The sequence below is a fragment of the Leucoraja erinacea genome, chromosome 15 (assembly GCF_028641065.1).
Source record: "Leucoraja erinacea ecotype New England chromosome 15, Leri_hhj_1, whole genome shotgun sequence".
In the NCBI taxonomy this organism is placed as follows: Eukaryota; Metazoa; Chordata; class Chondrichthyes; order Rajiformes; family Rajidae; genus Leucoraja; species Leucoraja erinaceus.
The window spans coordinates 40,729,253-40,756,047 of NC_073391.1; the positions used below are offsets into that span (position 1 = coordinate 40,729,253).

Genomic DNA, 26,795 nt, shown 5'->3' on the forward strand with positions numbered 1-26,795 from the left:
AAGTGAGAGCAGCAAACAGGACAGCTGCTGAGCAAGCGTGTGGAAGGAATCAGTGGCCCATTGGAAAGTCATACTTCACAATTCCTGTTTCTCAGGACTGCAATGAATAAAATTAATCAGGGCTGATGAAGCTGCTGAGCCTCGCGACATCAATACACACCAGCTAGGACGTAAAAACCTTTTCCATGTCGGCTCATATGCATGTACATATATTTATTGAATGCTACTGAGCTCGACAGCATAGTCGTCTATCTTTACATCATTTTCTCAGCTAGCGAGGAATTAATTAGACCTGGTGCAGCTGAAATACAAGAGACTTTAACCAACCATTAAACCCAATTAATCTCCAGAAAAAAATTATACCAGGGCCTTGTACTGAAACATTAATTTAAATAATTGCTTTGATTAAACGTACAAAAATTGGACAACTGTAACAAGGCCACTGAAAGCGGCAAGCATGTTCCTTGCACGATTACTTTTCCTCTCTTGACACGCCACTTAAATCATGTGGCCACTGCACTGATTGCTTGGCTTTGCAACTAAACCATGGAGAAGATTGTTACTGACGCGTAAAACTCCCGGGGATTAAAACGCGTGGAAAAGACGCAAATTGCTGAAGTGTCTCGGCGGGCCAGGCAGCATCTCCAGAGGAAGTGGACAGGTGATGATTCGGGTCGGGACCCTTCGTCAGACTAGGGGGAAGGAAGGGGAAGAAAAGCCGAAGGAGAGAAAGCGGCAGGAGAGAAATCACGACCGGCAACAGATCTGGATCTGGATCTGGATATAGTACGCTGAAAAACGCTAGGTAGAGCATCACTCACCACTTCAAGTTGGACAATTTTTTATACAGGACAATTTTTTTCACATTTTATCAAGCCAATTAACCTACAATCACAGCCATAATAACATAGAATTGTAAATAACAACAATTCTATTTTATTATTAATCACATACCTTCTATTTCTTTGGGATTTTTTTTTAGAAGTTCTAACCCAAACCATCAACAAGCCTCCAGTTCATAGGATTGTCCAGCGGGCCTGCTCGGTAAAGCATACTTTTTTTAGTTCCGTTTAGTTTAGAGATACAGCACGGAAACAGGCCCACCAGCCCACCGTGACTGCGCCGACCAGCGATCCCCGCACACTAACACTAAGTTACACACACTAGGGACAATTTACATTTATACCAAGCCAATTAACCTACAAACTTATACGTCTTTGGCGTGTGGGAGGAATCCGAAGATCTCGGAGAAAACCCACGCAGGTCACGGGGAGAATGTACAAACTCCAAACAGACAAGCACCCATAGTCAGGATTGAACCTGGGTCTCTGGCGCTGCATTTTGCTGTAAGGCAGCAGCTCCACCGCTGCGCCACCGTGACTGACCGGTGATGACCTCATGGCGAGGGAGGTGGGAGGTTCCCTGATAGGCAGATTTATGGACAAAGGCTGGGGATAGAAACAGGTGTGAGCCCAAGAGAGATCCATAGTTGTGAAGCTAGTTGATCAAATGTTGGTGGCTGAGGAGCAGAGGTACAGGTGCTGTAACAGCATTTAAGAGATGTCTTCAAGAGAAGTTTTCAAGAGAGTTAGATTTAGCTCTTTGGGCTAATGGCATCAAGGGATATGGGGGGAAAGCAGGAATGGGGTACTGATTTTTGTGCGGGGATCGCAGGTTCGGTGCGGACTCGGTGGGCTGAAGGGCCTGTTTCTGCGCAGTATCTCTAAACTAAACTAAATTCACGACTTTGTCCTATGCTCTAAACCAACATAAACTAAACTAAAATAAGCTGAATTTATTTAATGTGATCATTTGCCACATCCTTATTCTAATAACATGATTTTCTTCATTCCATGATGACATGGTAGAATTTCAGAAGTCTTTATATAATGTTGTGTAGATAAGACCCGCCAGGAATGTTACGCGATTGTTCCCAGCTTAAATATTAATTATTGACAAGCAAAGTGAAAGCAATTTATATTGGTTTGTTTTGCCAGTCTAATTAAAGGCGGCCACATCGAGTGGATCCTTTTAAATAGACCTCAGATTGCCATCGGGCAAAAATATATGTCTGTGTCTGAGCTGAGCACTTGTTTATGAATTACTAATTGAATATCCGTTTAAATGAAACAAGCTAAATATCGTCTAAATGTACCGATAAACATTCGCACGCTGACCTTTCTGTCCTGGGCCTCCTCCATTTGCCTGAGTGTGGCCGCACGTTAACGGGATGCGGCACGGTTTGCGCAGCGGTAGAGTTGCTGCCTTAACAGCGAATGCGGCACCGGAGACCCAGGTGCGAGCCCGACTACGGGTGCTGTCTGTACGGAGTTTGCACGTTCTTCCTGTGACCTGCGTGGGTTTTCTCCGAGATCTTCGGTTTCCTCCCACATTTCAAAGACGTACAGGTTTGTAGGTTAATTGGCTTGGTAAATATAAAAATTGTCCCTAGTGTGTGTAGGATAATGTTGATCCGTGATGGAGGGGATCGCTGGTCGGCGCGGTCCTGGTGGGCCGAATGGCCTGTTTCCGCGCTGCATAACTAAACTGAGCTAAAACTGCTCCTCGGTTTGTAATTGGGCCGCTAATTTTCCAATGGTACAAACATTGAATTCTCCAATTTGAGGTAAACAACTCCCCCTCCCTCCCATCCTACCCATTCCTTGTGTCCACCACTTGAATACACAGCCATTTCTCCCACTATCCCCCCCCCCCCCCCTTTCCCTTTCCCTCTCATCCCATTCCACCGAAGTCTCTTTCTCTGGCTTCCCATTTTACCACTTTCCTTCTTACCTTACTCCCTTTTTATCTCTACCCTTTGTTCACCCATTTGACAATCAACCCCACCCCCCCACCTCCCCACACTGCCTTCCCCCTTCACCTGTATCCACATCACTGAAGATAGACACAAAATGCTGGAGTAACTCAGCGGGTCAGGCAGCGTCTCTGGAGAAAAGGAATGGGTGACGTTTCGGGTCGAGACCCTTCTTCTGACCGAGAGTCAGGGGAGAGGGAAACGAGAGACATGAAAAGGTACATAGAAAAATGGAGTGAAGGGCATGCTGAAGGACAAATCAAAGCCAGCATTGATGATCAAATGGAGCCCACAATGGTGCATTGTTGGCTGTGGAGAAGTTGATAATGAGGAGTACAAACTGTGAAACCTAGCTGGACGACAGTGAAACTAAAACAATGAGTAGGTTGGTGGAGGGATGGAGAGAGAGAGGGAATGCAAGGGCTACTTGAAGTTCGAGAAATCAATATTTACTGCGCTGGGTTGTAAGCTGCCCGAGCGAAATATGAGTTGCTGTCATCACTTGCCAAATTTTGTTCCACCTTCTCATGTTTTCCAGCGTTCACCCCCAGACTACAATCGGGGTAACACAGGTAGAGCTACTTTCTCTCAGTGCCGGAGACCCGGGTTTCACCCTAACCTTGGGTGCTCTCTGTGTGGAGTTTGCACGTTCTCTCTCGAATGCATGAGTTCCTTCTGGGTGCCCTGGTTTCCACTCACTTCCCAAAGACGTGCAGGTATGTAGGTTAATTGGCCTCTGGGAAATTGCCCGGTATATGCAGGGAGTGGATGTGAAAGTGGGATAACATAGCACCAGTGTGAACAGGTGATCGATGGTCGGAGTGGACTTGGTGGGCCGATGGTCCTGTTTCCATGCTGTATCTCTGAACTAAACAGTCTGAAAGAGGGTCCAATCCGAAACGTCCACTATCCATGTTTTCCAGAGATGCTGCCTGAATTCCTCCAGCAAGTTGGTGCTTTTCTTTGTAAACTAGCATCTGCAGTTCCTTGTAACTGAAGAAAATTAAGTAGTCACATGTCATTGTTCTATGCAAATATTCAAAGCAATACCAACCCAAGCTGAAGCATAGTGGAGAGAATATGAGATAGAGAGAGACATTTCTAAGCACGGGCTGAAAAAGTAACTGAAGGTTGGAGGTCTTAAGCAGATCCTCATGGGTGGCATGGTGGCGCAGCAGTAGAGTTGGTGCCTTGCAGCACCAGAGACCCAGGTTCGATCCTGACTACGGGAGCTGCCTGGCCACGATTGTTTGCTCTGCGATTTGAAAGGGAATTTGGAAGTACATGCCCAACCTCGTACTGGAGATCACATTGATGCTGCTTTGACATGGAGTGTAGAGAGAGAATACTGAAAAAATAAGGTTCGCAAGAAGGCTCAGAGGAGCTGTGTTAGATTCAGCAGAAAGAAACAGATAGGGAGAGAGAGGTATGAAGTGTGAAACTGAATGTGAAGTGGCATGAATGTTCACATTGAAAGAACAGTAAGTGAAACGGCAATATGTGCGGATGTCAAATAAAATCCAAATCAGCAAATTTATAAATAATATATTGGAAGTGAGAGCATTGAGAGTGCATCGTTCAACTCATTTTCATTTCAATGCATAAAATGTAAAATTCGCTAAATTAGTGACTACTTGATTGTGCAGACAATTTAAATATTTAGACATATTTAAACTTGTGTGCACAATAATTTCATTATGCATTCCTTATTGCTCCAATAGGTTAGCAATTTGCGTTAATTGAAATATTGCTAATTATCGCAAATTAGTAGATTTGCTCGTTGCATTTGTTGAAATTATTTTTGGTGCTCAACAGGCTGGTTGGATCGGTAGTAAGCAAGGCAAATGCAACGTGAGCATTTATTTCGAGAGTGCTACAATACCAAAAAACAAGTAATGCTGAGGCTTTATAAGGCGCTGGTCAGACCGCATTTGGAGTATCGCGAGCAGTTATAGGCCCCGTATCTGAGGAAGGATGTGTTGTAGAGTTAGAGAGGTGGTTTACGAGAATGATCCCAGGAATTATTAGGGTTCTTGTGAGCGGTGCCTGTTCCAGGCGAGTCCCAGGATGTTGTGGGCCTCCAGCCATCTCCTTCCTTGGACGACACGCCCCTCTCCTCACTCGTCCTTTGTTCCCTGGGGTACAAATCTCGATCTGGAGGACAGACTCCAGTTCCCCCTCCTCGCCGTCCGGCCTCAATCCTTGCCCATCACGTCCATTGTCGCTGGCTCCATCCTCCCGTTCGGTCTCTGTTCATAGAGAGACAGAGAAATACAACGTGGGAACAGGCCCTTCGGCCTTACATGCCCACACCGGCCCATATGTCCCAGCTGCCTGCGTTTGGCCCGTATCCCCCCCCCCCCCCCCCCCCAAACCTGTCCTGGTCTTGGGGGAACGAGCAGGGGCCCAGGTCCAACAAGCAGGGGACCGGCTCGCTGGCTCCCCCTGCAGGCTGCAGTCCGCCGAGTCTTCTGTTCGGCCGATCAATGAGTGAGCTGGATGATGAACCAACAGGATTTCCCCACAATCAGTTGCCGGATTGTCGGGATTTCACTTTAGTCCAGCTTTCTGAACCATTTTCCATGACATTTCGAGAACTTTAGATGCTGCTAGAGCTCTTCCCAAGGCTAGATGCTGCCTGGCCCTCTAAGTGCTTCTTTTGAAGCAAGAGACGATCACTGCTCATAATGCTAACTTTAGTTAGTCAGTCTGAAGAAGGGTCTTGACCCAAAACGTCACCCATTCCTTTTCTCCAGAGATGCAACCTGTTCCGCTGAGTTACTCCAACTTTTTTGTGTCTATCTTCGGTTTAAAACAGCATCTGCAGTTCCTTCCCACACATTAACTTTAGTGTAGTTTAGTTTAGAGATACAGCATGGAAACAGGCCCTTCAGCCCACTGAGTCTGCAACAACCAGCGATCTCCGCACATTAACACTATCCTACACGCATGAGGGACAATTTTACACATATACCAAGCCAATTAACTTTTCCAGCGGGTACAAGCTTGTATACACTGGAATTTAGAAGGATGAGAGGGTTTCTTATTGAAACATATAAGATTAAGGGAAATATGTTCCTGAGGCAGGAAACGATCCCGATGTTGGGGGAGTCCAGAACCAGGGGCCCGTAGTTTAAGAATAAGGGGTAGGCCATTTAGGACTGAGATGAAGAAAAACTTTTTCACCCAGAGAGTTGTGAATCTGTGGAATTCTCTGCCTCAGTGGAGGCCAATTCTCTGGATGCTTTCAACAGAGAGTTAGATAGAGCCCTTACAGATTGTCAAGTCAAATCAAGTCACTTTTATTTATATAGCACATTTAAAAAAACACTCTTGTTGGCCAAAGTGCTTTACATTGGTGGAGGTACTAATGCTACACAACAGTTGTTCATAGATTAAGTACATACATAAATAACAGATAACTGAATTAAGGGATATGGGGAGAAGGCAGGAATGGGGTACTGATTCTGGATGATCTACTCTTGCACCTATTGTCTACTGTCTATAAACCTGTACATCTTTAGAAGAGCTCGGAGAAAACCTACGCAGACACGGGGAGAATGTACAAACTACGTAGACAGCAACCGTAGTCAGGATCGAACCCAGATCTCCGGCGTTGTAAGGCAGGAACTCTACCACTGCGCAACCGTGTTGCCCCATTGCCAAACTGTGCAACTGTTGCCAAAAGATTTTTGTGGCATATTATTCTCATTATGCCACACAGCAGTCTCTGAAGGAGACCGAGGTCCTTTGCATAGAAGGCAAAGAGCAACTTTTGTCAAAGTTAAACGGAAGATAGACACAAAATATTGGAAGGAATGGGTGCCGTTTCAGGTCGAGACCCTTCTTCAGGCTGAGAGTCAGGGGAGAGGGAGACACAGACATGCAAGGGTAAGGTGTGAAAATGAGAGATCAAAGGGGACAAAGGTCAAGGAAAATGTAGACTAGATCACTGTTAGCTAGGGTAAGATGACAAAGCGGCAAACAACGATCAAATGTAATCAGAAGGACAGTCAGACTGGTTGGAGAACTAGGATGGGGGAGGAATAGAGAGAGAGGGAAAGCCATGATTACTTGAAGTTAAAGAAGTCAATGTTCATACTGTGTGGGAAAGGACTGCAGATGCTGGTTTAAATTGAAGATAAGATATAATGCTGGAGGAACTCTGCGGGACAGGCAGCATCTCTGGATAAACATAGAAACATAGAAAACAGGTGCCCCTCGAGCCTGCACCGCCATTCGATATGATCATGGCTGATCATCCAACTCGGTATCCCATCCCTGCCTTCTCTCCATACCCCTTGATCCCTTTAGCCACAAGGGCCACATCTAATTCCCTCTTAAATATAGCCAATTAACTGGCCTCAACTACCTTCTGTGGCAGAGAATTCCACAGATTCACCAATCTCTGTGTAAAATACTTCCCTCTTATCCTTAAACTGTGATCCCTAGTTCTGGACTTCCCCAACATCGGGAATAATCTTCCTGCATCTAGCCTGTCCAACCCCTTAAGAATGTTGTAAGTTTCTATAAGATCCCCCCTCAATCTTCTGAATTCTAGCGTGTACAAGCCGAGTCTATCCAGTCTTTCTTCATATGAAAGTCCTGCCATCCCAGGAATCAGTCTGGTGAACCTTCTCTATACTCCCTCTATGGCAAGAATGTCTTTCCTCAGATTGGGAGACCAAAACTGTATGCAATACTCCAGGTGTGGTCTCACCAAGATCCTGTACAACTGCAGTAGAACCTCCCTGCTCTTATACTCAAATCCTTTTGCTATGGGTGACGTTTTGGATCAAGACCCTTCCTTAGACTGAAGACGTCACCATTCCTTCTCTCTAGAGGTGCTGCCTGTCTCGCTGAGTTACTCCAGCTATCTTTGGTGCAAACCTGCATCTGCAGTTCCTTCTGACACAGGTGTATTCAGTTTATTTGTATCCCAAGAGTCACCAATGTGCCTTGGTAATTAAAATAAAGGAGTAATTAAGCTTTATCAATCATGTTTTTGTTATTTAGAATATCAATACTAATTTGACTGTGCTTTTTAAGGGATAATGGCTTGCATTGATATACATCTGAAAGAAAATTGTTTCTTGAAATATTTCATCACATTTTCTGGAAAGTTCTGTTCAAATGTTATAATAAACATTTTATAGACCTATTAATGTTTTCAGTTGATCGATATTTTGTAGTTGGCTTGTTAATTTGTTTTGATATTGTTCGTGCATTTAAATCTATCAGGCATGCAAGACTAGGAAAGAACAAGGCAGTATAAATTATGTTATTGCATTTAGTTTTGTTTACTTTAGTTGAGATTTACAGCGCGGAAACATGCCCTTCAACCCATCCAGTCCGCACCGACCAGCGATCCCCGCACATTGTTACATAATGTTAAAATTGTACAAGGCATTGGTGAGACCAAATCTGGAGTGTGGTGTACAATTTTGGTCGCCCAATTATAGGAAGGATGTCAACAAAATAGAGAGAGTACAGAGGAGATTTACTAGAATGTTGCCTGGGTTTCAACAACTAAGTTAGGGAGATAGGTTGAATAAGTTAGGTCTTTATTCTCTGGAGCGCAGAAGGTTAAGGGGGGACCTGATAGAGGTCTTTAAAATGATGAGAGGGATAGACAGAGTTGATGTGGACAAGCTTTCCCTTTGAGAATAGGGAAGATTCAAACAAGAGGACATGACTTCAGAATTAAGGGACAGAAGTTTAGGGGTAATATGAGGGGGGAACTTCTTTACTCAGAGAGTGGTAGCGTTGTGGAATGAGCTTCCAGTGGAAGTGGTGGAGGCAGGTTCATTGGTATAATTTAAAAATAAATTGGATAGGCATATGGATGAGAAGGGAATGGAGGGTTTATGGTATGAGTGCAGGCAGGTGGGACTAAGGGGAAAAAAAAAATTGTTCGGCATGGACTTGTAGGGCCGAGATGGCCTGTTTCCGTGCTGTAATTGTTATATGGTTATATGGTTATTAAGCCTACACACACTAGGGGACAATTTACACTTATGCCAAGTATACAAACCCAAGCCAATTTATCCACAAACCTGTACGTCTTTGGAGTGTGGGAGGAAACCGAAGATCTCAGGTCACGGGGAGAACGTACAAACTCCGTGCAGACAGCGCCCATAGTCAGGATCAAGTCCGAGTCTCTGTCGCACCAACTCTATCTGTCGATCAGTCTGAAGAAGGATCTCGACCCATTCCTTCTCTCCAGAGATGCTGCCTGGCCCGCTGAGTTACTCCAGCATTTTGTGTCTCGCATCAATTATACCGCTACACCACCGTGTCGCACTGCTCCCCAATTTATATTTTAGAACCAAATTTTAGGTGCCGGGTTGTGATTAGTTCTGTACCTTTCCGTACCTCTAGTTTCCCTCTCCCTTAACTCGCAGTCTGAAAGAAGGGTCTCGGCCCGAAATGTCACCTATTCCTTTTCTCCAGAAATGCTGCCTGTCCTGCTGAGGTACTCCAGCATTTTGTGTCTTATCTTCGATTTAAACCAGCATCTGCAGTTTTGTTGGAATATGAGATTCAGGACAGATTTCTCTTCAAAGTAAAAGATCTGCATGGAGGCAGGCCAGCCTTCATCCAACAATTGTCGGAAAACCTAATGGCATGCAAGACACGTAGACAGAATGAACGAACAACATAAAAAGAAAATGATGGGAGATAGTGGAAATGTGTATTCTCTGATGAGCTTTGATCACTCGAGTTCTGACAGCATTCCTTGACACTGGGTGGGTGGGACTGCCTGTTTTAGCAGCTTTGCATTAAAACACTGTTCTGATAGCAAGAAGCATTAGGTTGGGCTTGTTGAAACCCAGATAGGTTCGGGACTAGAGCCTTCTTGCTAGTTTCTATTTAGTTTAGTTTAGAGATACATCGTCAAAATAGGCCCTTCGGCCCATTGAGTCCACATCGACCAACGATCCCCGTGCACTAGCCCTTTCCTACACGCCAGGGACAATTTACAATTTTTACCACAGCTAATTAATTACAAACCTGCACATCTTTGGAGTGTTGGAGTGAAACTGGAATACAAACTCCGTACAGGCAGCAGCCAAAGTCAGGATCGAACCCGGAGCTCTGGCGCTGTGCGGCGGCAACTCTACCGCTACGCCACTGTGCCAGGATTGTTGCAGCTTTGCAGGCACGTTAAACACGACAAATAAATATACAATTAGAAAATCATTATTCCGTCATTAAACAAGACCATCACAGTTCAAACCAAAGTCACTGGATGGATTAAAGAGAGAGTTAGAGTCACTGGATGGATTTAAGATTTAAGAGCGAGTTAGATAGAGCTCTAGGGGCTAGTGGAGTCAAGGTATATGGGGAGAAGGCAGGCACGGGTTATTGATAGGGGACGATCAGCCATGATCACAATGAATGGCGGTGCTGGCTCGAAGGGCCGAATGGCCTCCTCCTGCACCTATTTTCTATATTTTCTATGTTTCTACATCACGCAACCTCGTACTTCAACACGTCCACATTAATTTGGTGCTGAGGTAATGTGTGGTTGGGCTTCTGCAGGGTGGTTCAAGAGTGCGTGATAGTTGATGGTGAGAAGTTGTCCTTGAACCCGGAGGTAGCCATTCTCAGGCTCCTACACTTTCTTCACGCGGGAAGTAGCAAGATGAGCGGTGCGGTGGCACAGCGATGCAGTGGCTGCCTTATAGCGCCAGTGACCCGGGCGTTTTTGGTGTCGAATTACTTCAGTCACTCTGAGCTATGGTAATAATGGGGCTGCAGAATCGATCAACTGGCCTTGTGTTCACTGGAATTTATAAGGATGAGAAGGGATCTTATAGAAACATATAAACTTCTTGAGGGATCGGGCAGGCTAGATGCAGGAAAAATGTTCACCATGTTGGGAGAGTCCAGAACCAGGTACTTAACCAGTTTAAGAATAAGGTGTAGGGCATTTAGGACAGAGATGAGGAAAAAACGGTTTCACCCAGAGAGTTGTGAATCTGGAATTCTCTGCTGCAGAAGGCAGTGGAGGCCAATTCACTGGATGTTTTCAAGAGAGAGTTAGATATAGCTCTTAGGGCTAAAGGAATCAAGGGATATGGAGGGGGGGAAGCAGGAATGCAGAAATCAGGAGAATGGGGTTGGGAGGGAGAGATAGATCAACCATGATTGAATACTAGAGTACACTTGATGGGCCGAATGGCCTAATTCTGCTCCTATAAGTTATGAACTTATGAAGGAAGTCCAGGAAAGCATGGGTTGCTGCCCCTTGCCATCTGAGGCAGGGGTCACAGTTTAAAAAATAAGGAGTAGGCCATTTAGGACTGAGATGAGGAAAAACCTTTTCACCCAGAAAGTTGTGAATCTTAAGTCACGTTTTATTGTCGTCAGTAATATATTTTTCCTTGTTTTCAACGTTGATGCAACGTTAGTGACAGTTCTAAGTAACAATCTCAATAATTCCCCTACTACCCTGTCACTGAAGATTTCGGTGTCAGGATATTCGAAATGGGTCTCACTTGAAATGTTTTGCTTTGACTCGTGACTGATGTGATGTTCCATTTGTTAAACATGTCAATTTATATGATTTGTCGTGCTCTATTTAATCAGCATTCTGATGAGATGCCATGTGTAAGTGATGCATGTCATCGGCATTTTCATCCGAGCGTTTCCAATGACTTTTGCATTAAGATGAAAGAAAAATCCAAGACTAAAATTTGCTTAAAATTTTGATACATTCCGTGATTTATGAAGACACAGTAAAGCATTAAAATTTTTAAAAAGCTGTTCGGGCATTTTGCAATCATTTGAAATTTGACAATTAAGTTGAAATATAGTTTTGAAGATCCATTTTATGGTTTTAAAAGACAACTTCAAGTGCCTATGCAGTTGTCCCTATTTCATATAAATAGGCCTCACACTTAAAATGTGTTCATTGAGCCTAAGTGGATTAGTTGCTTCTACTCAGTGCTGAGAAGATTTGGTCCAGATTAAATGAATGTTCTGCTGAAATTAATTCCAGAAGCTGTGAGTGCAATCAACAGCAGTGAGAATGGTGGTAAATGTCCCTGGTTAAGATTTTGTTTGTCGAATTATTTCAGGAAGAAATGCAATTAGTCAGGCACAGAAAGTACCCCAGAGGGGAAGTGTAATTGTAATTGTAATTGTAATTGTAAATCTTTATTGTCATTTCCTGAGTATTCGCATACTCAGAGGAAACAAAAAAAACGTTTCTCGACCAGTGTCCATTCAGTTTTCGTTACAAAATAAATAGCAATTAAAGTTAAAATACATGTCATGAACAATTTAACCCTCTAATAACATTCAATAACATTCAACAGCCGTTCCGACTGGCAGCGGGGTGTTTGTGCGCGATACTTGGCAGGGGGGAAAGTTCATTTAACAGTCTTATAGCCTGTGGGAAGAAGCTGAGGAGCATCCTGCTGGTTTTGCAGCTGATGCTCCTGTACCTCTTCCCAGATGGGAGGATGGTGAAAAAGTCATGCGATGGGTGGTAAGGGTCTTTGATGATGGAGATGGCTCTGTTGATGCATCTCTTCTTGTATATGTCCAGCAGGAAGGGGAGTGGAGCACCAATAATCCTGCTTGCGGTCTTCACTATCCTGTCCAGTTGGTGACGTTCGTACGCCTTGCAGCTCCCGAACCAGGAAGTGATGCCGTATGTCAGTGTGCTCTCAACAGTCCCCCTGTAAAAAGTCCGTAGGTGTGTGGTGGGGAGGCCTGCTTTCCGTAGTCTTCGGAGGGGGTGAAGTCGCTGCTGGGCTCTCTTGACCAGAGCTGTGGTGTTGGCCGTGGACGTCAGGTCATCAGACAGGTGTAGTCCTAGGAACTTCATGCTGCTGACCCTTTCCACATCAGCTCCGTCGATGTGCAGAGGTGTATGGTGTTGTTTCCCCGCCCTCCTGAAGTCAACCACCATCTCCTTAGTTTTTCCCACGTTAAGAATGAGGTTGTGGGATTTGCACCAACCTGTGAGCAGCTCCACCTCCATCCTGTACGCCGATTCATCGTTGTCACTGATGAGACCCACTACTGTTGTGTCATCAGCGAACTTGCTGATGAAGTTGTTATTGAGTCTGGCAGTACAGTCGTGTGTCAGCAGACTAAACAGAAGGGGGCTTAGGACACAGCCTTGGGGTGAGCCAGTGCTCACGGCTATCGTTTTTGATGTCCTACTGCCCACCCTGACTGTCTGCTGCCGCTGCGACAGGAAGTTCAGGACCCAGCTACATGTGCCAGCATCAACCCCCAACAGCTCCAACTTCTCCACCAGCTGCTGCGGGATGATTGTGTTGAAAGCGGAGCTGAAGTCTATGAAGAGGATCCTGGCATAGGTGTTTTTCCGATCGAGATGTGACAACACGAGGTTCAGTGTTGTTGAGACTGCGTCCTCTGTGGATCGGTTGGCTCTGTAGGCGAACTGCAGTGGGTCTAGGTTGGCAGGTAGACTGTTTTTGATGTGCTGCATAACTAGTCGCTCAAAACACTTCATTACAATGGGTGTTAGGGCCACTGGTCGAAAGTCGTTATGGCAGGCTGGGTTTGGTTTCTTCGGTACAGGGACGATGGTGGCACTCTTAAGACAATTCGGCACTACTGCCTGGCAGAGTGAGATGTTAAAAATGTCTGTGAAGACATCCTTCAGTTGCTCGGCACAGTCTCTTAGAACGCATCCAGGAATGTTGTCTGGCCCTGCAGCTTTGCGTGGAGACATCAATGTTGAGTTACCTGCTGTGACGATTGCCTGTGATTACAGAATAGTTCAGAACCTAACTGCAGCCCCATTATTAGCCATAGTCCAGAGAGACTGAAGCAATTCAACATCAAGCACCCGGGCCTCTGGCGCTGTAAGGCAGCCACTCTATCGCTGTGCACACCGTGCAGCTCAACTTGCTGCTACTTTTTACCATCAGCCATCATACTATTTGCTTGCCAGGATGGAAGCCAGAAGAAGGGTTTGAGACCCAAAAATAGGCCTGAAGAAGGGTCGGGTCTCGACACGAAACGTCACCCATTCCTTTTCTCCAGAGAGGCTGTTTGTCCCTCTGAGTTACTCCAGCGTTTTGCGTCCCTCCTGATGTGTAGCCACTCTTTTGTTGAGTGCGGGAGGTTCAGGACAGATGTTGGGGAATTTTTGAACAAGGCAGTTTTGTTGCATACGGGAGAATCAGGACAGATTTCTCTTCAAAGTAAAATTTAAACCAACAATTGTCGGAAAACTATATCCCATATCCTGTAACAATATCTACATCCTGAGTACATTCCCTTTAACATACCAGGCCTTTTGTTCCTGTCTTCCTATTTAAGGTAATGGGGCCCTGCAGTGGCAGACTGGGCCTATAAATATTGGTTGCCAGGTGACAAAGGGGGGCCATTTCATCAGGGGCCCACTTGATATAGGGGGCCCACTTCATCAGGGGCCCACTTGCCATCGGGCAAGCTGACACCCTGGCCATTCCACCACAGGGACCCTGGTTCCACATCAAGCATGATTGGAACATAGAAACATAGAAAATAGGAGGCAGGAATAGGCCATTCGGCCCTTCGAGCCAGCACCGCCATTCAATATGATCATGGCTGATCATCCAAAATCAGTACCCCGTTCCTGCTTTCTCCCCATATCCCTCGATTCCTTTAGCCCTAACAGTTAAATCTAACTCTCTCTTGTAAACCCTCTCTAACCCTTTCACCTTCTGTTGCCCCAGTTCTCACACTCCCTTCAACTCATCAAGACCATAGTTCCCCAAAATTTGCCTAGTCTTTTGTTTACACATGCTTTAAACCTACCAGGGTTACTGAAGCAGGATCGAACCGGGGACTCTGGCGCTGTAGGTCAGCAACTCTACCGCTGTGCCTCCCTAACTGTGATTGTATTAGCAATTGTCAACTCATGAAACATGAAAGCAACGTAAACCATGTGTTAAACTTATTTCGCTGAATTCTATTAGTCAACTGCTTCCTCTCTTGTTTTCTCAATGTGCGTGGCAGGAACACTTCTCGTGGACAACTTGCAGATCACGGGTTACGCTGGTGGCCCTAATCCCACGATCGCCTTATCTCTGCGAGGAAACAATGATTACTGGGTGCTTCTGGACGCTGTCAACCAGAAACTGTATTTGAACAGCACTGGCAGAGTCCTTGACCGAGATGTAAGTATATAACCTCCTGCAAAATATATTCATTTCTTTCTAAAAAGACACCTGCATTGTTTGAGCTGGGTGAGTTTTGTGTTTTGTTTTTAGGAGGTCTAGACTTTTTTAGTGTGGGGGGGGGGGGTGAAGGGGGAAACCACTTTCTAGGTCCCTACCTGGTCGGAGAGGCAGCTTTTCTCCGGGCTGCACCGTCGACCCGTCCTCGCGGCCTACCAGCGGGCTTGGAGCGGCGTTTTCCTGTGGGACCGCCCAGCACCTTCGGCTTCGGTGGCGGCACAGCGCTGGAGCGCTACCGCGGAGCGGAGCGGGCGATGCCTTGCCTGGGTCGCCGCGCTGGAGCTCCGGTGAGCTGAGACCGCCGAGAATAACATCGCGGAGCTGCGGGTCTGTGGAGCGGGCAGCTGCGGGTGGCGGCGCTGTCTTTAACATCGGGAGCCTGGGATCTCTCGATGAGATCGCCAGTGGTGGAGCTCCAACCGTCGCGGCCTTGTCGGCTTCGGAAGCCGCGGTCTCCGGTAAGGAAGCGGCCGTTCCAGGTGTCCCAAGCCGCTGTGAGGACTCTCCCGACGCCGGAGCAACAGCACCCGGCGAGAACGGCCTGGAACATCGGGCCTCCATAGAGGCAACTGTGGAGGCCTCAATAGGCCCGACTATGGGTGAACTGGGGTTGGGGACTGGACATTGTGCCTTCCCTCATAATGGAAACCATTGTGGGGGGATGTTTTTATGTTAAAGATTCTTATTGTTCCGTTTCCAAGATGGCTGCCGGAAGGGAGAGTGAACGCTGGCGTGATTAGCTGCCGCTGCTCTCTCTTTGAATTGTGTATTGTTGATGTCTTTACTATTTATTTTTTTGGGGGGTTTTTTGTTATTTTTTTGTTTTGTTTCATTCCGCTTACATGTTTTGTAATCTGTTTACTAAATTTTGTAAGGTGTTCTTGAGAGTCCTTGAAAGGCGCCCATTAGTATAATGTATTATTATTGTTGCGCACATTCATATCCCCCTCTTTTCATATATTTAATCAACTGTGATCGACTGGGCTTATATTCACTGGAATTTAGAAGGATGAGAGGGAATCTTAGAAAAACATATAAGATTCTTAAGGGATTGAACAGACAAGATGCAGGAAAAATGTTCCCCATGTCGGGGTAGTCCAGAACAAGGTTCTTAACCATTTTAAGAATAAGGGGTAGACCATTTAGGACAGAGATGAGGAAAATTGTTTTCACCCTGAGAGTTGTGAATCTGTGGAATTATCTGCCACAGAAGGCAGTGGAGGCCAATTCACTGGATGTTTTCAAGAGAGAGTTAGATATAGCTCTTAGTGCTAACGGAATCAAGAGATATGGGGGGGGAAAAGCGGGAATGCAGAAATCAGGAGAATGAGGTTGGGAATGAGCGATAGATCAGCCAATAATTGAATGCCAGAGTAGACTTGATGAGCCGAATGGATTCATTCTACTCCTATAAGTTTGGAAGGAAGTCCAGGACAACATGAGTTGCTGCCCCTTGCCACCAGAGGCATGGCGATCTCGGGCTTGCCCCGGGCAGCTCAGTCCTGCTCTTCGAAGAAGGCGTGGTGATCTCAGGCTTCTCCCTGTAGTTCACCCTTGCCACAAGAGGAGGCGCTGGCTGTCTCGGGCCTCTCCTGATGGCTCAGTTTTAGGGCTTGAAGAGCCAGCGCTGGCGGTCTCTGGGTTATCTTGGCGTCTCAGTCTTTGCCTGTATGTGGGCGCTGCCGTTGCAGGCTTGCCCTGGCCACTCAGTGTTAGACTGACTGTTTAGAGATAAGAGGAAAGAGGCCCTTCGGCCCACCGAGTCCGCGCCGACCAGTGATCCCCGCATATTAACACTATCATACACACACTACGGACAATTCACCCTCACACCAAGTCAATTAACCTACAAACCTGGACGTCTTTGGAGTGTGGGAGGAAACCGAAGATGTCGGAGAAAACCCACGCAGGTCGCGGGAAGACAGCACCCCCAGTCGGGATCGAACCCGGGTCTCCGGCGCTGCAAGCGCTGTAAGGCGGCAACTCTACCGCTGCGCCACCGTGCCACATCCGCTGGCTGTCTAGGGCTTCCCGATTCCTTTTGTTCCACCCACCCATCCCATCTCCACCTTCCTTTTCTTCCCAGTCCCGACGAAAAGTTTTCAATCAAATGTCAACTCTTGGTATTTTTTCTCTCTCCACGAATGCTGCCTGACATGCTGTGATTTTCTAGCATTTTTTTAAAATGTGTTTATTTCATCTTTGAATGCTTTCGGATTTTGGAATTGCACTTCTGTCCAGTGGCAAAATTAGTGTCATGGGGTTTGTCCCTGGTCAAAGTCTTCCTCAGTTGCTTCATGGGTGGAGCTTCACTGGCCCTGATTGCTTTGAACACCACCAAGGCACCATGTGGACCCTCATAGACCAGATTAAGGTCACCCCAGGCCTGCAATTACCCAATTAGTTTAAGAAGGAACTGCAGATGCTGGAAGATCGAAGGTACACAAAATTGCTGGAGAAACTCAGCGGATGTAGCAGCATCTATGGAGCGAAGGAAATAGGCGACGTTTCGGGCCGAAACGTCGCCTATTTCCTTCGCTCCATAGATGCTGCTGCACCCGCTGAGTTTCTCCAGCAATTTTGTGTACCCAATTAGTTTAGTTGAGTTTAGTTTAGTTTAGAGACAGAGAAACAGGCCCTTTGGCCCACTTACTCCGCGCTGACCAACAAGCTCTATCCTACACATACTAGGGACAATTTATAATCTTTACCCAACTACAAAGCGGTATGTCTTTGGAGTGTGGGAGGAAACCAGAGCATCCGGGAGAAAACACATGCAGGTCACGGGGAGAACGTAAAACTCCGTACAGACAGCACACGTCGTTGGGATCGAACCCGGGTCTCTGGCGCTGCAAGGCAGCAACTCTACCGCTGTGCCACAGGGATAAAATTAGATATTCACTTTTAGCCTTTGTGGCTTTTGACAGTCCAAAGACACTTCCTCGTTGTTAGACAGTCCACAAAGAGAGGATGAAGAAAGAGAGCAGCTTACAGGCACCGTTTCTGAAAGAAGTCCATGAAAATAGATCCTTGGGATCGCTTGCTGTTGTAAAATCAGGCATCTGACTTTGCACAAGGCAGCTGCCGGAGTGAATTAAGATAACACGAGGATCTGAAGGCAAATGAGGGGGAAGTCTGTCAGGTAGCGGCAGCTCTTGCTTGTAAGGAGAATTGTACATGGCACACAAATTTAACTGAGCAAACAGATTTTCCTCTCAGCCTCATGCATTCACTGAGCTGGTGTGCCAAGCCTTTACAAGACACATGCTGAGGTTTATATAAAACAGGGTGGGATTCATTGTCAGATCATTGAAGGAAGCCACAAAGGTTAATAACAGCAAATGAACAAAACTAAAAACGGGCGGCACGGTGGCGCAGCGGTAGAGTTGCTGCCTTACAGCGCTTACAGCACCAAGGACCTAGGTTCGATCCTGACTACGGGTGCTTGTCTGTACGGAGTTTGTTCGTTCTCCCCGTGACCTGCGTGGGTTTTCTCTGAGATGTTCGGTTTCCTCCCACACTCCAAAGACATATAAGTTTGTTGGTTAATTGGCTTGGTATAAATGTAAATTGTCCCTAGTGTGTGTAACTTAGTGTTAGTCTGCGGGGATCGCTGGTCGGCATGGACACGGTGGGCTGATGGGCCTGTTTCCGTGCTGTATCTCTAAACTAAACTGTACTAAAAAAAATATGCTTTACCGAGCAGGCCTGCTGGACAATCCTACAAACTGGAGGCTTGTGATGGTTTGGGTTAGATCTTCTAAAAAAACCCCAAAGAAATAGAAGGTATGTGATTAATAATAAAATAGAATTGTTTTTATTTACAATTCTATGTTATTATGCCTGTGATTCTTTAATGATAGCACAGAAATAACCCATTTGGCCCACAGTGACAAACAGGATGTCGTTAAACTTATGGCCTCTGCCTGCAAATATCCCTCCATTCCTTGAATATTTTTGTGCCAATCAATAAAATCTCTGAAACACTATTGATTGTATTTGCCTGCTCATCCGTCCCTGTCAGTGTGTTCTAAGCACCCTCTGTGTATAGCACTGCAAGGCAGCGACGAGGGTGTCTGATGTGTAAGTTCATATGTTCATAAGTGATAGGAGCAGAGTTAGGCCACTCAGCCCATCAAGTCTACTCCGCCATTCAATCATGGCTAATCTATCTTCCCCTCTCAATCCCATTCTCCTGCCTTCTCCTCATAACCCCTGACACCCGTACCGATCGAGAATCCATCTATCTCTGCCTTAACAATATCCATTGACTGTCGATGAGAAATAATGGATTAAATGGCCAAAAAGGTATTTTGTTCATTTGTCTTACAAAGCCCGAAAGAGGTGAAAACTGACGATGTAAACTGAAGCATTTATCTGAAGTTCCTTTAATGATTTCCCGTGACCTTCGGCCCTCTGAACTTCCACCTGATATTTAAATTCTATCTGCAAAGGTGAAAGGAGCAAACCCTTAATGATATCGCTGTTAAACATGCTGTAGGATTACGCTACAGAGCACCTTGGACAACACAGGTCACTTCCTCCGTGACACACTGGCCAACCTGAGGAGCACCTTCAGCAACAAACCGGTTCCACCAAGATGCAGCACAGAACGTCACAGGAGATCCTTCATCCCTGTGGCTGTCAAACTGCACATCTCCTCCCCCTTCTGTCGTGAGGTAGACTGAGACTGACTCCCCTCCCCCCCGCACCCTCTTCCCCCCACCTCCCCAATCTTTGCACATCCCCAATCCTGGACTTTCCCCTCGTCACTCTAATTTCACGTTTCATGCATCATGTTGCGTTTAATGACTGTTGGCGGATCAATTTCACTCCAGGGATAAATAAAGTTCTATCGTATCGTATTGTAGATCAAAGAAAATCGTATAATCCATGATGGATGATCGAAGGGCCGAATGGCCTACTCCTGCACCTAATTTCTATTGAAGAGCTGTCAAATTCCACTTTCCTGTTTTTGGCCACTGCCTTGTGCATTTCTCTTTGACACAGTGGCGCTGCGGTAGAGTTGCTGCCTTACAGCTCCAGAGACCCAGGTTTGATCCTGACTGTGGAGGTTGTGCGTTCTCCGTGTGACCGCGGGGGTTTTCTCCAGGTTTCCTCCCACATTCCAAAGACGCGCAGGCTTGCGGGTTAATTGGCTTCCGTAAATTGTCCCTTGAGCGTGGGACGTAACCGGTGTGCAGGGAGATTGTTGGTCGGCCTGGACTCGGTGGGCCGAAGGGTAAGTTTCCACACTGTAAACTAAACTGACGGGCCTGTTCCTGCACTGCACTGTTCTATTCCCCACACCTCAAACGATGTGCACATTGGTGGACGGTCTATAACTGAACACTGGAATCTTTGGATCATTGAAGGGAACATTGGGAGAATATGACCAAATTAGTGTTAATGGATGTTTGATGGTGTGCATGGACTCAGTGGGCCAATGGGCCCGTTTACATGCTGCATGACTCTATATCAAAGGCTCTGCTTTGTCCCTTATGGCTGAGTTAATGCTCCAGAATTATGCTCATGCTCCACTTTTGGGCAGTCACGGTATCGCAGCAGTAGAGTTGCTCTTACAGCGAATGCAGCGCTGGAGACCCGGGTTCGATCCCGACTACGGGTTCTCCCTGTACGGAGTTTGTACGTTCTCCCCGTGACCTGCGCGAGTTTTCTCCGAGATCTTCGGTTTCCTCCCACATTCCAAAGACGTACAGGTTTGTAGGTTAATTGTCTTGGTAAATATAAAAATTGTCACGAGTGGGTGTAAGATGGTGTTAATGTGCGGGGATCGCTGGTCGGCGCGGACCCGGTGGGCCGAAGGGCCTGCTTCCGTGCTGTATCTCTAAACTGAAAACTAAACTAAACTAAATTGCTTCTTTAAACCTCTGAACCTTTGTCTGGTGAAAGCTCCTCAAAATGCATTGATTGATTGATTTCAACACTTTGGTTAACGTCTCTCATCTGCTCAGTGTCACTTTGGTTCAGGAATGTTTGGGACATTTCAGTCACATTAAAAATTAGTATTTTAATGAAATTCATTATCGTGACCCATTTCCAGCCCCTCGGAGTTGAGAGTTGTTAGAATTCATTTTGCAAAAAATGCCACCACCAATTCTCTCGTGAATGATCTGATTGTTCTTTAAATGCGCACATTTCAAATGGAAAAAATGTTGGCACGAAACAAGTCACATTTGCATTTTGCCATCAAGTGACAGAGAGTGCTGGCGTATGAAACAGCAAAGTTGGTGTTGCTGAATATTCAGCTGCGAAAATGAAAGAAAATAGAACAGCAGAGCACAGGAACTGGCTTTTTCGGGCCATAAAGACGACTCTAAATTGATGCCAAGTTAAATTAGTCATAAGTGACAGGCGTCGAATTAGTCAATTCAGCCCATAGAGTCTACTCCGCCATTCAATCATGGCTGATCTCTCTCTCCCTTCCAACGCTATTCTCCTGCCTTCCTCCCATAACCCCTGACACCCGTGCCAATCAAGAATCTATCTATCCCTGCTTTAAAAATATCAATTGACTTGGCCTCCAAAGGACACTGTGTTTCATGCTAGATTTAGTCTGCTTCAACTAAGGATGGTGTGCGCTAATATGCAAAACAATTTTCAGTTTAGTTTAGAGACACAGTGCGGAAGCAGGCCCTTCGGCCCACTGAATCCGCGCCTACCAGCGATCCCTGCACATTAACACTACCCTACACACACCAGGGACATTTGTTTAGACTTATGCCAAGCCAATTAACCTACAAACCTTGTACGTCTTCGGAGTGTGGGAGGGAACCGAAGATCTCGGAGAAAACCCACGTGGTCACGGGGAGAGGGTACAAACTCCGTACAGACAAGCCACCCGTAGACGGGATCAAATCCGGTCACCAGCTCTGTAAGGTAGCAAGTCTATCGCTGCGCCACTTTCATTAAAAGTGTTGTATATACAGCCTATTAGCATTAGTTTTGGGGTTTAACATCCATCAACTTCAAACAAAGGACCAAAATATGTTTTTGTTCATATTAGACAAGTCAATGGTCTTTGTGGATATCATTATGCTTCATGTGGAATCCTGGGTGTGCTATTTTCAATTAATTGCATGGATGGCCGATTCAATTACTGGCAGCAAATTGAGATTTCTAAGTGGTTGTGATGTTCAGACGGTAGAATTGAATGTGTTGATCAAAAGTACTTACAGTATGAGCACGTTCAGAGCTCGAAATCACTTCTTAGTCTCACATGTGAGGTATGTCACCTTAGCCTTCAGATTACCATGTGTTGATTCAACTGCGACTCTTATTTTGGACATAGAACAGTGCGGCACAGAGGAGTGTCTGTGCCAAACCTGATGCCAAATTAAACTGATGATAGACACAAAAATCTGGAGTAACTGAGCGGGGCAGGCAGTATCTCTGGGGAGAAGGAATGGGTGACGTTTCGGGTGATGTTTCGGGTGATGTTTCGGTCGTGACCTTTCTTTAGACCGTGAAACTAACCTCATCTGCCTGCACGTGATCCATATCCCTCCATTCCCTGCATATCCATGTGCCCACCTAAAGGACTCTTAAGGGCCTTGGTGATCTTTTCGGCGCCTGCCAGCATCAGTGACTGACGTAATAGGTCACCGAAAATTTTGCGGTGTGATGCGGCAGTGACGTGTTGGCACGCGGTGTTTTTTCAAGTGTCGCAACATTTTTTTTGTCGCTGCTGGATTTTAAAATGTTCAAAATCTTTTGGCGACCCTGATAAGACGCCAGCAGTCGCGGAAAAAATCGTCGTGGGACAGTCCCTTTAAACCTCATTGTCGTACCTGCCTCCACCGCCACCCCTTGGTAGCACGTTCCAGTCACACACCACCCTCTGTGTAAACAGCATCTTTAATTTAATTTAGTTTAGTTTGGAGGCACAGCGCCGACCAGCGATCCCTGCACACTAACACTATCCTACACGCACTAGGGATAATTTACATTTATACCAACCTGATTAACCTGAAAACCTGTACGTCGTTGGAGTGTGGGAGGAAAGCGAAGATCTCGGAGAAAACCCATGCAAGTCTCGGGGAGAACGTGCAAACTACATACAGACAAGCACCCAAAGTCAGGATCGAACCCGGGATTCTGGCGCTTGATCATTTACATTTATACCAAGCCGATTAACCTACAAACCAGTACGTCATTTGGAGCTGTATTTATCGATTGGCACAGACAGAATGGCCTTCTTCCATCTTGTGATTCTTTCATTGTGATTTCATGTAATTTACAGTCAATTAATTACATGAAAAATGGCAAGGAGTGAGTGATCAGTTCATATCATGACAAAAATGACTGTATAGTATGATTTGACTGGATAGTTTGCATCTCACTGCATCTCTGTACACGTGACAACATAGAAACCGCTCAAGCATTAGTCTGGTTCACTCATCCCCTCAGTGGGGAGAAAAGAGCAGCGCGGTGGTGCAGCGGTAGAGTTGCTGTCTTGCAGCGCCGGAGGCCCGGGTTCGATCCCGACTACAGATGCTGTCTGTACGGAGTTTGCACGTTCTCCCCGTGACCGCATAGGTTTTTCTCCGAGATCTTTGGTTTCCATCCACACTCCAAAAGCATACAGGTTTGTAGGTAAATTGATTTGGTGTATGTGTAAAAATTGTCAAATATAAAAAGTATGTGTAGGATAGTGTTAATATGCAGAGTTAATATACCACTGGTCGGCGCGGACCCGGTGGGCTGAAGGGCCTTTTTCCGCACTGTATCTCTGAACTAAACTAAATTATAGAAGCAGCTATCATACATGGTTAACTCTTAGAGTCAAACAGTCATACGGCGTGGCTCAACTTCCCCACGCTGACCAATATGCCCCACCTACACTAGTCTCACCTGACAGTGTTTGGCCAATATCCGTCAAAACATATCCTATCCATATACCTGTCCAAATGTTTTTTAAACTTTATGATAGTATCTGCCTCAACTACCTCCTCAGACAGCTCGTTCCATATACCTACCAATGGCCGTCCTTGCTGTATGATTCTATGACTCTAAACTCACCCCCTTTGAATACACAGCCGTCCACTTGATAATTTGATTGCAATTGGTGTGGCACAGTGGCGCAGCGGTAGAGTCGCTGCTTTGCAGTGCCTGAGACCCTGGTTCGACCCTGACAAGGGATGCTGCTGACGACTCTTCGAGTCTTTGTTTAGGAAGGAACTGCAGATGCTGCTTTAAACCAAAGATAGACACAAGAAGCTGGAGTAACTCAGCGGGACAGGCAGCATCTCTGGAGAAGGGTCTCGACCCGAAACCTCATCCATTCCTTCTCTTCACGAGATGCAGCCTGTCCCGCTGAGTTGCTCCAGCTTTTTGTGTCTATCTTTGAGTCTTTTGTTTGGCTTGAGTTGGCATCAGGTACAGTGTAATTCTGGCTGCTCTTGTATAATACAGATTAGAAATCAGAAAACAAGTTGTAACATTTTGGCTACAATAACAAGGATCTAAACTTGGATCAAGATTTGTAAAAAGAAGAAAAAAATGCAGTGCGGCAACCTTAATGTTGTTTTTCAAGAATTACATGCTCTGCCCGAACTGAATGGAAAATGGAGAGAATACTTAGTAAAAATTACTATTTATACTTGTAAGAACCACAGTTACCAATCAGAATTATTTAACGTGTTCAGTCCACAAATAGGCTGCTGCATGTGTTAGATTAGAATAGTTATAAATTGCGGAGAAGGCTCTGAAATGAAATTTATAATCTTATAATCTGCTATACAGATAATCATAAATTGCGATGGTTTGGCAAGTGTCTTGTTGGATGCTGATTCTTATGTTGTCTTCAAGACACCGGAGCCCTGTATTACGGTGCTCTCTTTCACAGACGGGCCTGGTACCCACTCTACATTTAGCAGATTGAGGCCCTGGTTCATATTCTCCCTTCAACGCATCAGGCTCCCAGTTTAGTTTAGTGTAGAGACACTGCGTGCAAACCCACCGAGTCCGCACCGACCAGCGATCCCCGCACATTAACACTACCCTACACACAGCAGGGACATTTTTATTTACAATTATACCAATTCAATTAACCTACAAACCTGTATGTCTTTGGAGTGTGGGAGGAAACGGAAGATCGCAGAGAAAACCCAGGCAGGTCACTGGGAGAACGTACAAACTCTGCACAGACAAGCACCCGCAGTCAGGATTGAACCCGGGTCTCTGGCGCTGTGAGGCAGCAACTCTACCGCTGCACCACCATTCCTGCACTCTGTTTAACACACTGGTGCTCTGGTTCCGATGCTCCATTTAAACGCAGTGGGATCGGGTAGATGTACAGAGCCTTTCACCCAGAATAGGGCTATTATTACCATAACTTATTTATGAGTTATGAACTTATCGGGGAGTAGACAACAGAATGGGGTTGAGAGGGAAAGATAGATCAGCCATGATTGAATGGCAGAGTAGACTCGATGGGCCGAATGGCCTAATTCTGATCCTATGACTTATGAACCAAGAACGTCATAGGTTTATGGTGAGAGCGGAAAGAATTGATAGGAACTTGAGTGGAACGTTTTTAACACAGACGGTAGTGAGTATATGGAGCGAGCTGTCAAAGGAGGTAACTGAAGCAGGTACTATAACAACATTTAAAAGATATTTGGACTGGTACATGGTTAGGAAAGGTTTCGAGGGACATGGGCCAAATGTGGGCAGGTGGGACTAGTGTAGATGGGGCATCTTGGTCGGCATGGGCAAGTTGGGCCGAAGGGCCTGTTTCCATGCTGAATGATTCTATCACTGCGGATCCTGGACAAACATGGATTGTTTTATCTGGAGCGTCAGAGCTTGAGGTGTGACCGGATGGAAAGGGGGAGGGACGGATAATTATAGTTGCAGGCAATAATTTTGGAGAACATGGAAATAGAGACATTTCAGGACCTGACTAAACTAAAAGTTATTTTGTATATTAGCGCACACCATCATAACTTTAAGCAGACTAAATCAAGCAAGAAACACACCTATCTAGTGTCCTTTGGAATCCAAGTCAATTGATCTTTTTAAAGCAGAGATAGATAGATTCTTGATTAGTACGACGGGTGTCAGAGGTTATAGGGAGAAGGCAGGAGAATGGGGTTAGGAGGGAGAGATAGATCAGGCATGATTGAATGGCGGAGTTGACTTGATGGGTCGAATGGCCTAATTCTGCTCCTGTCACTTATGACCTTCTGAATGAATGAATGATACTTTATTGCCACATGTGGCAAGTCACGGTGATATTCTTTGTTTTGCATACACATGGTATGCAAAGAGTCGCCACACATAGGGCACCGACACAGTTAGCAATTATCCCATTTTACACAAACCATTCCATTTGGGTGACCCTTACTCGGGTCTCGACCCAAAAGTCACCCATTCCTTCTCTCCAGAGCAAAGAGTCGCTAACACAAAGGGCACCGACACAGTTAGCAATTATCCCATTTTACACAAACCATTCCATTTGGGTGACCCTTCCTCGGGTCTCGACCCAAAATGTCACCCATTCCTTCTCTCCAGAGTTCCTGCTTGTCCCGTTGAGTTGCTCCAGCATTACGTGTCGATATCCTGAGTACATGCATTCCCTTTAACATACAAGGCCTTTTGTTCCTCTCCTCTATTTAAGATCATGTGGTCCTGGTTCCCACACACCCTTTCACCCTCTGTAGCTCCAGTTCTCCCTTTAACTCGTCAAGGCCATCGTTCCCTGGCACCCTTGAAATTCACTTGCTCTGTTTTCAACACTC

At 45.8% G+C, this 26,795-nt stretch overlaps 1 protein-coding gene across 1 annotated transcript in view; it reads left to right on the plus strand.

Moving 5' to 3' along the window:
- Positions 1-26,795, plus strand: part of pcdh15b (protocadherin-related 15b) — a 1,024,406-nt gene that overhangs the window by 608,814 nt on the left and 388,797 nt on the right. Inside the window, 1 exon segment of the mRNA XM_055647246.1 lies at positions 14,810-14,970. Within this exon segment, the coding sequence (XP_055503221.1) occupies positions 14,810-14,970 (161 nt within the window).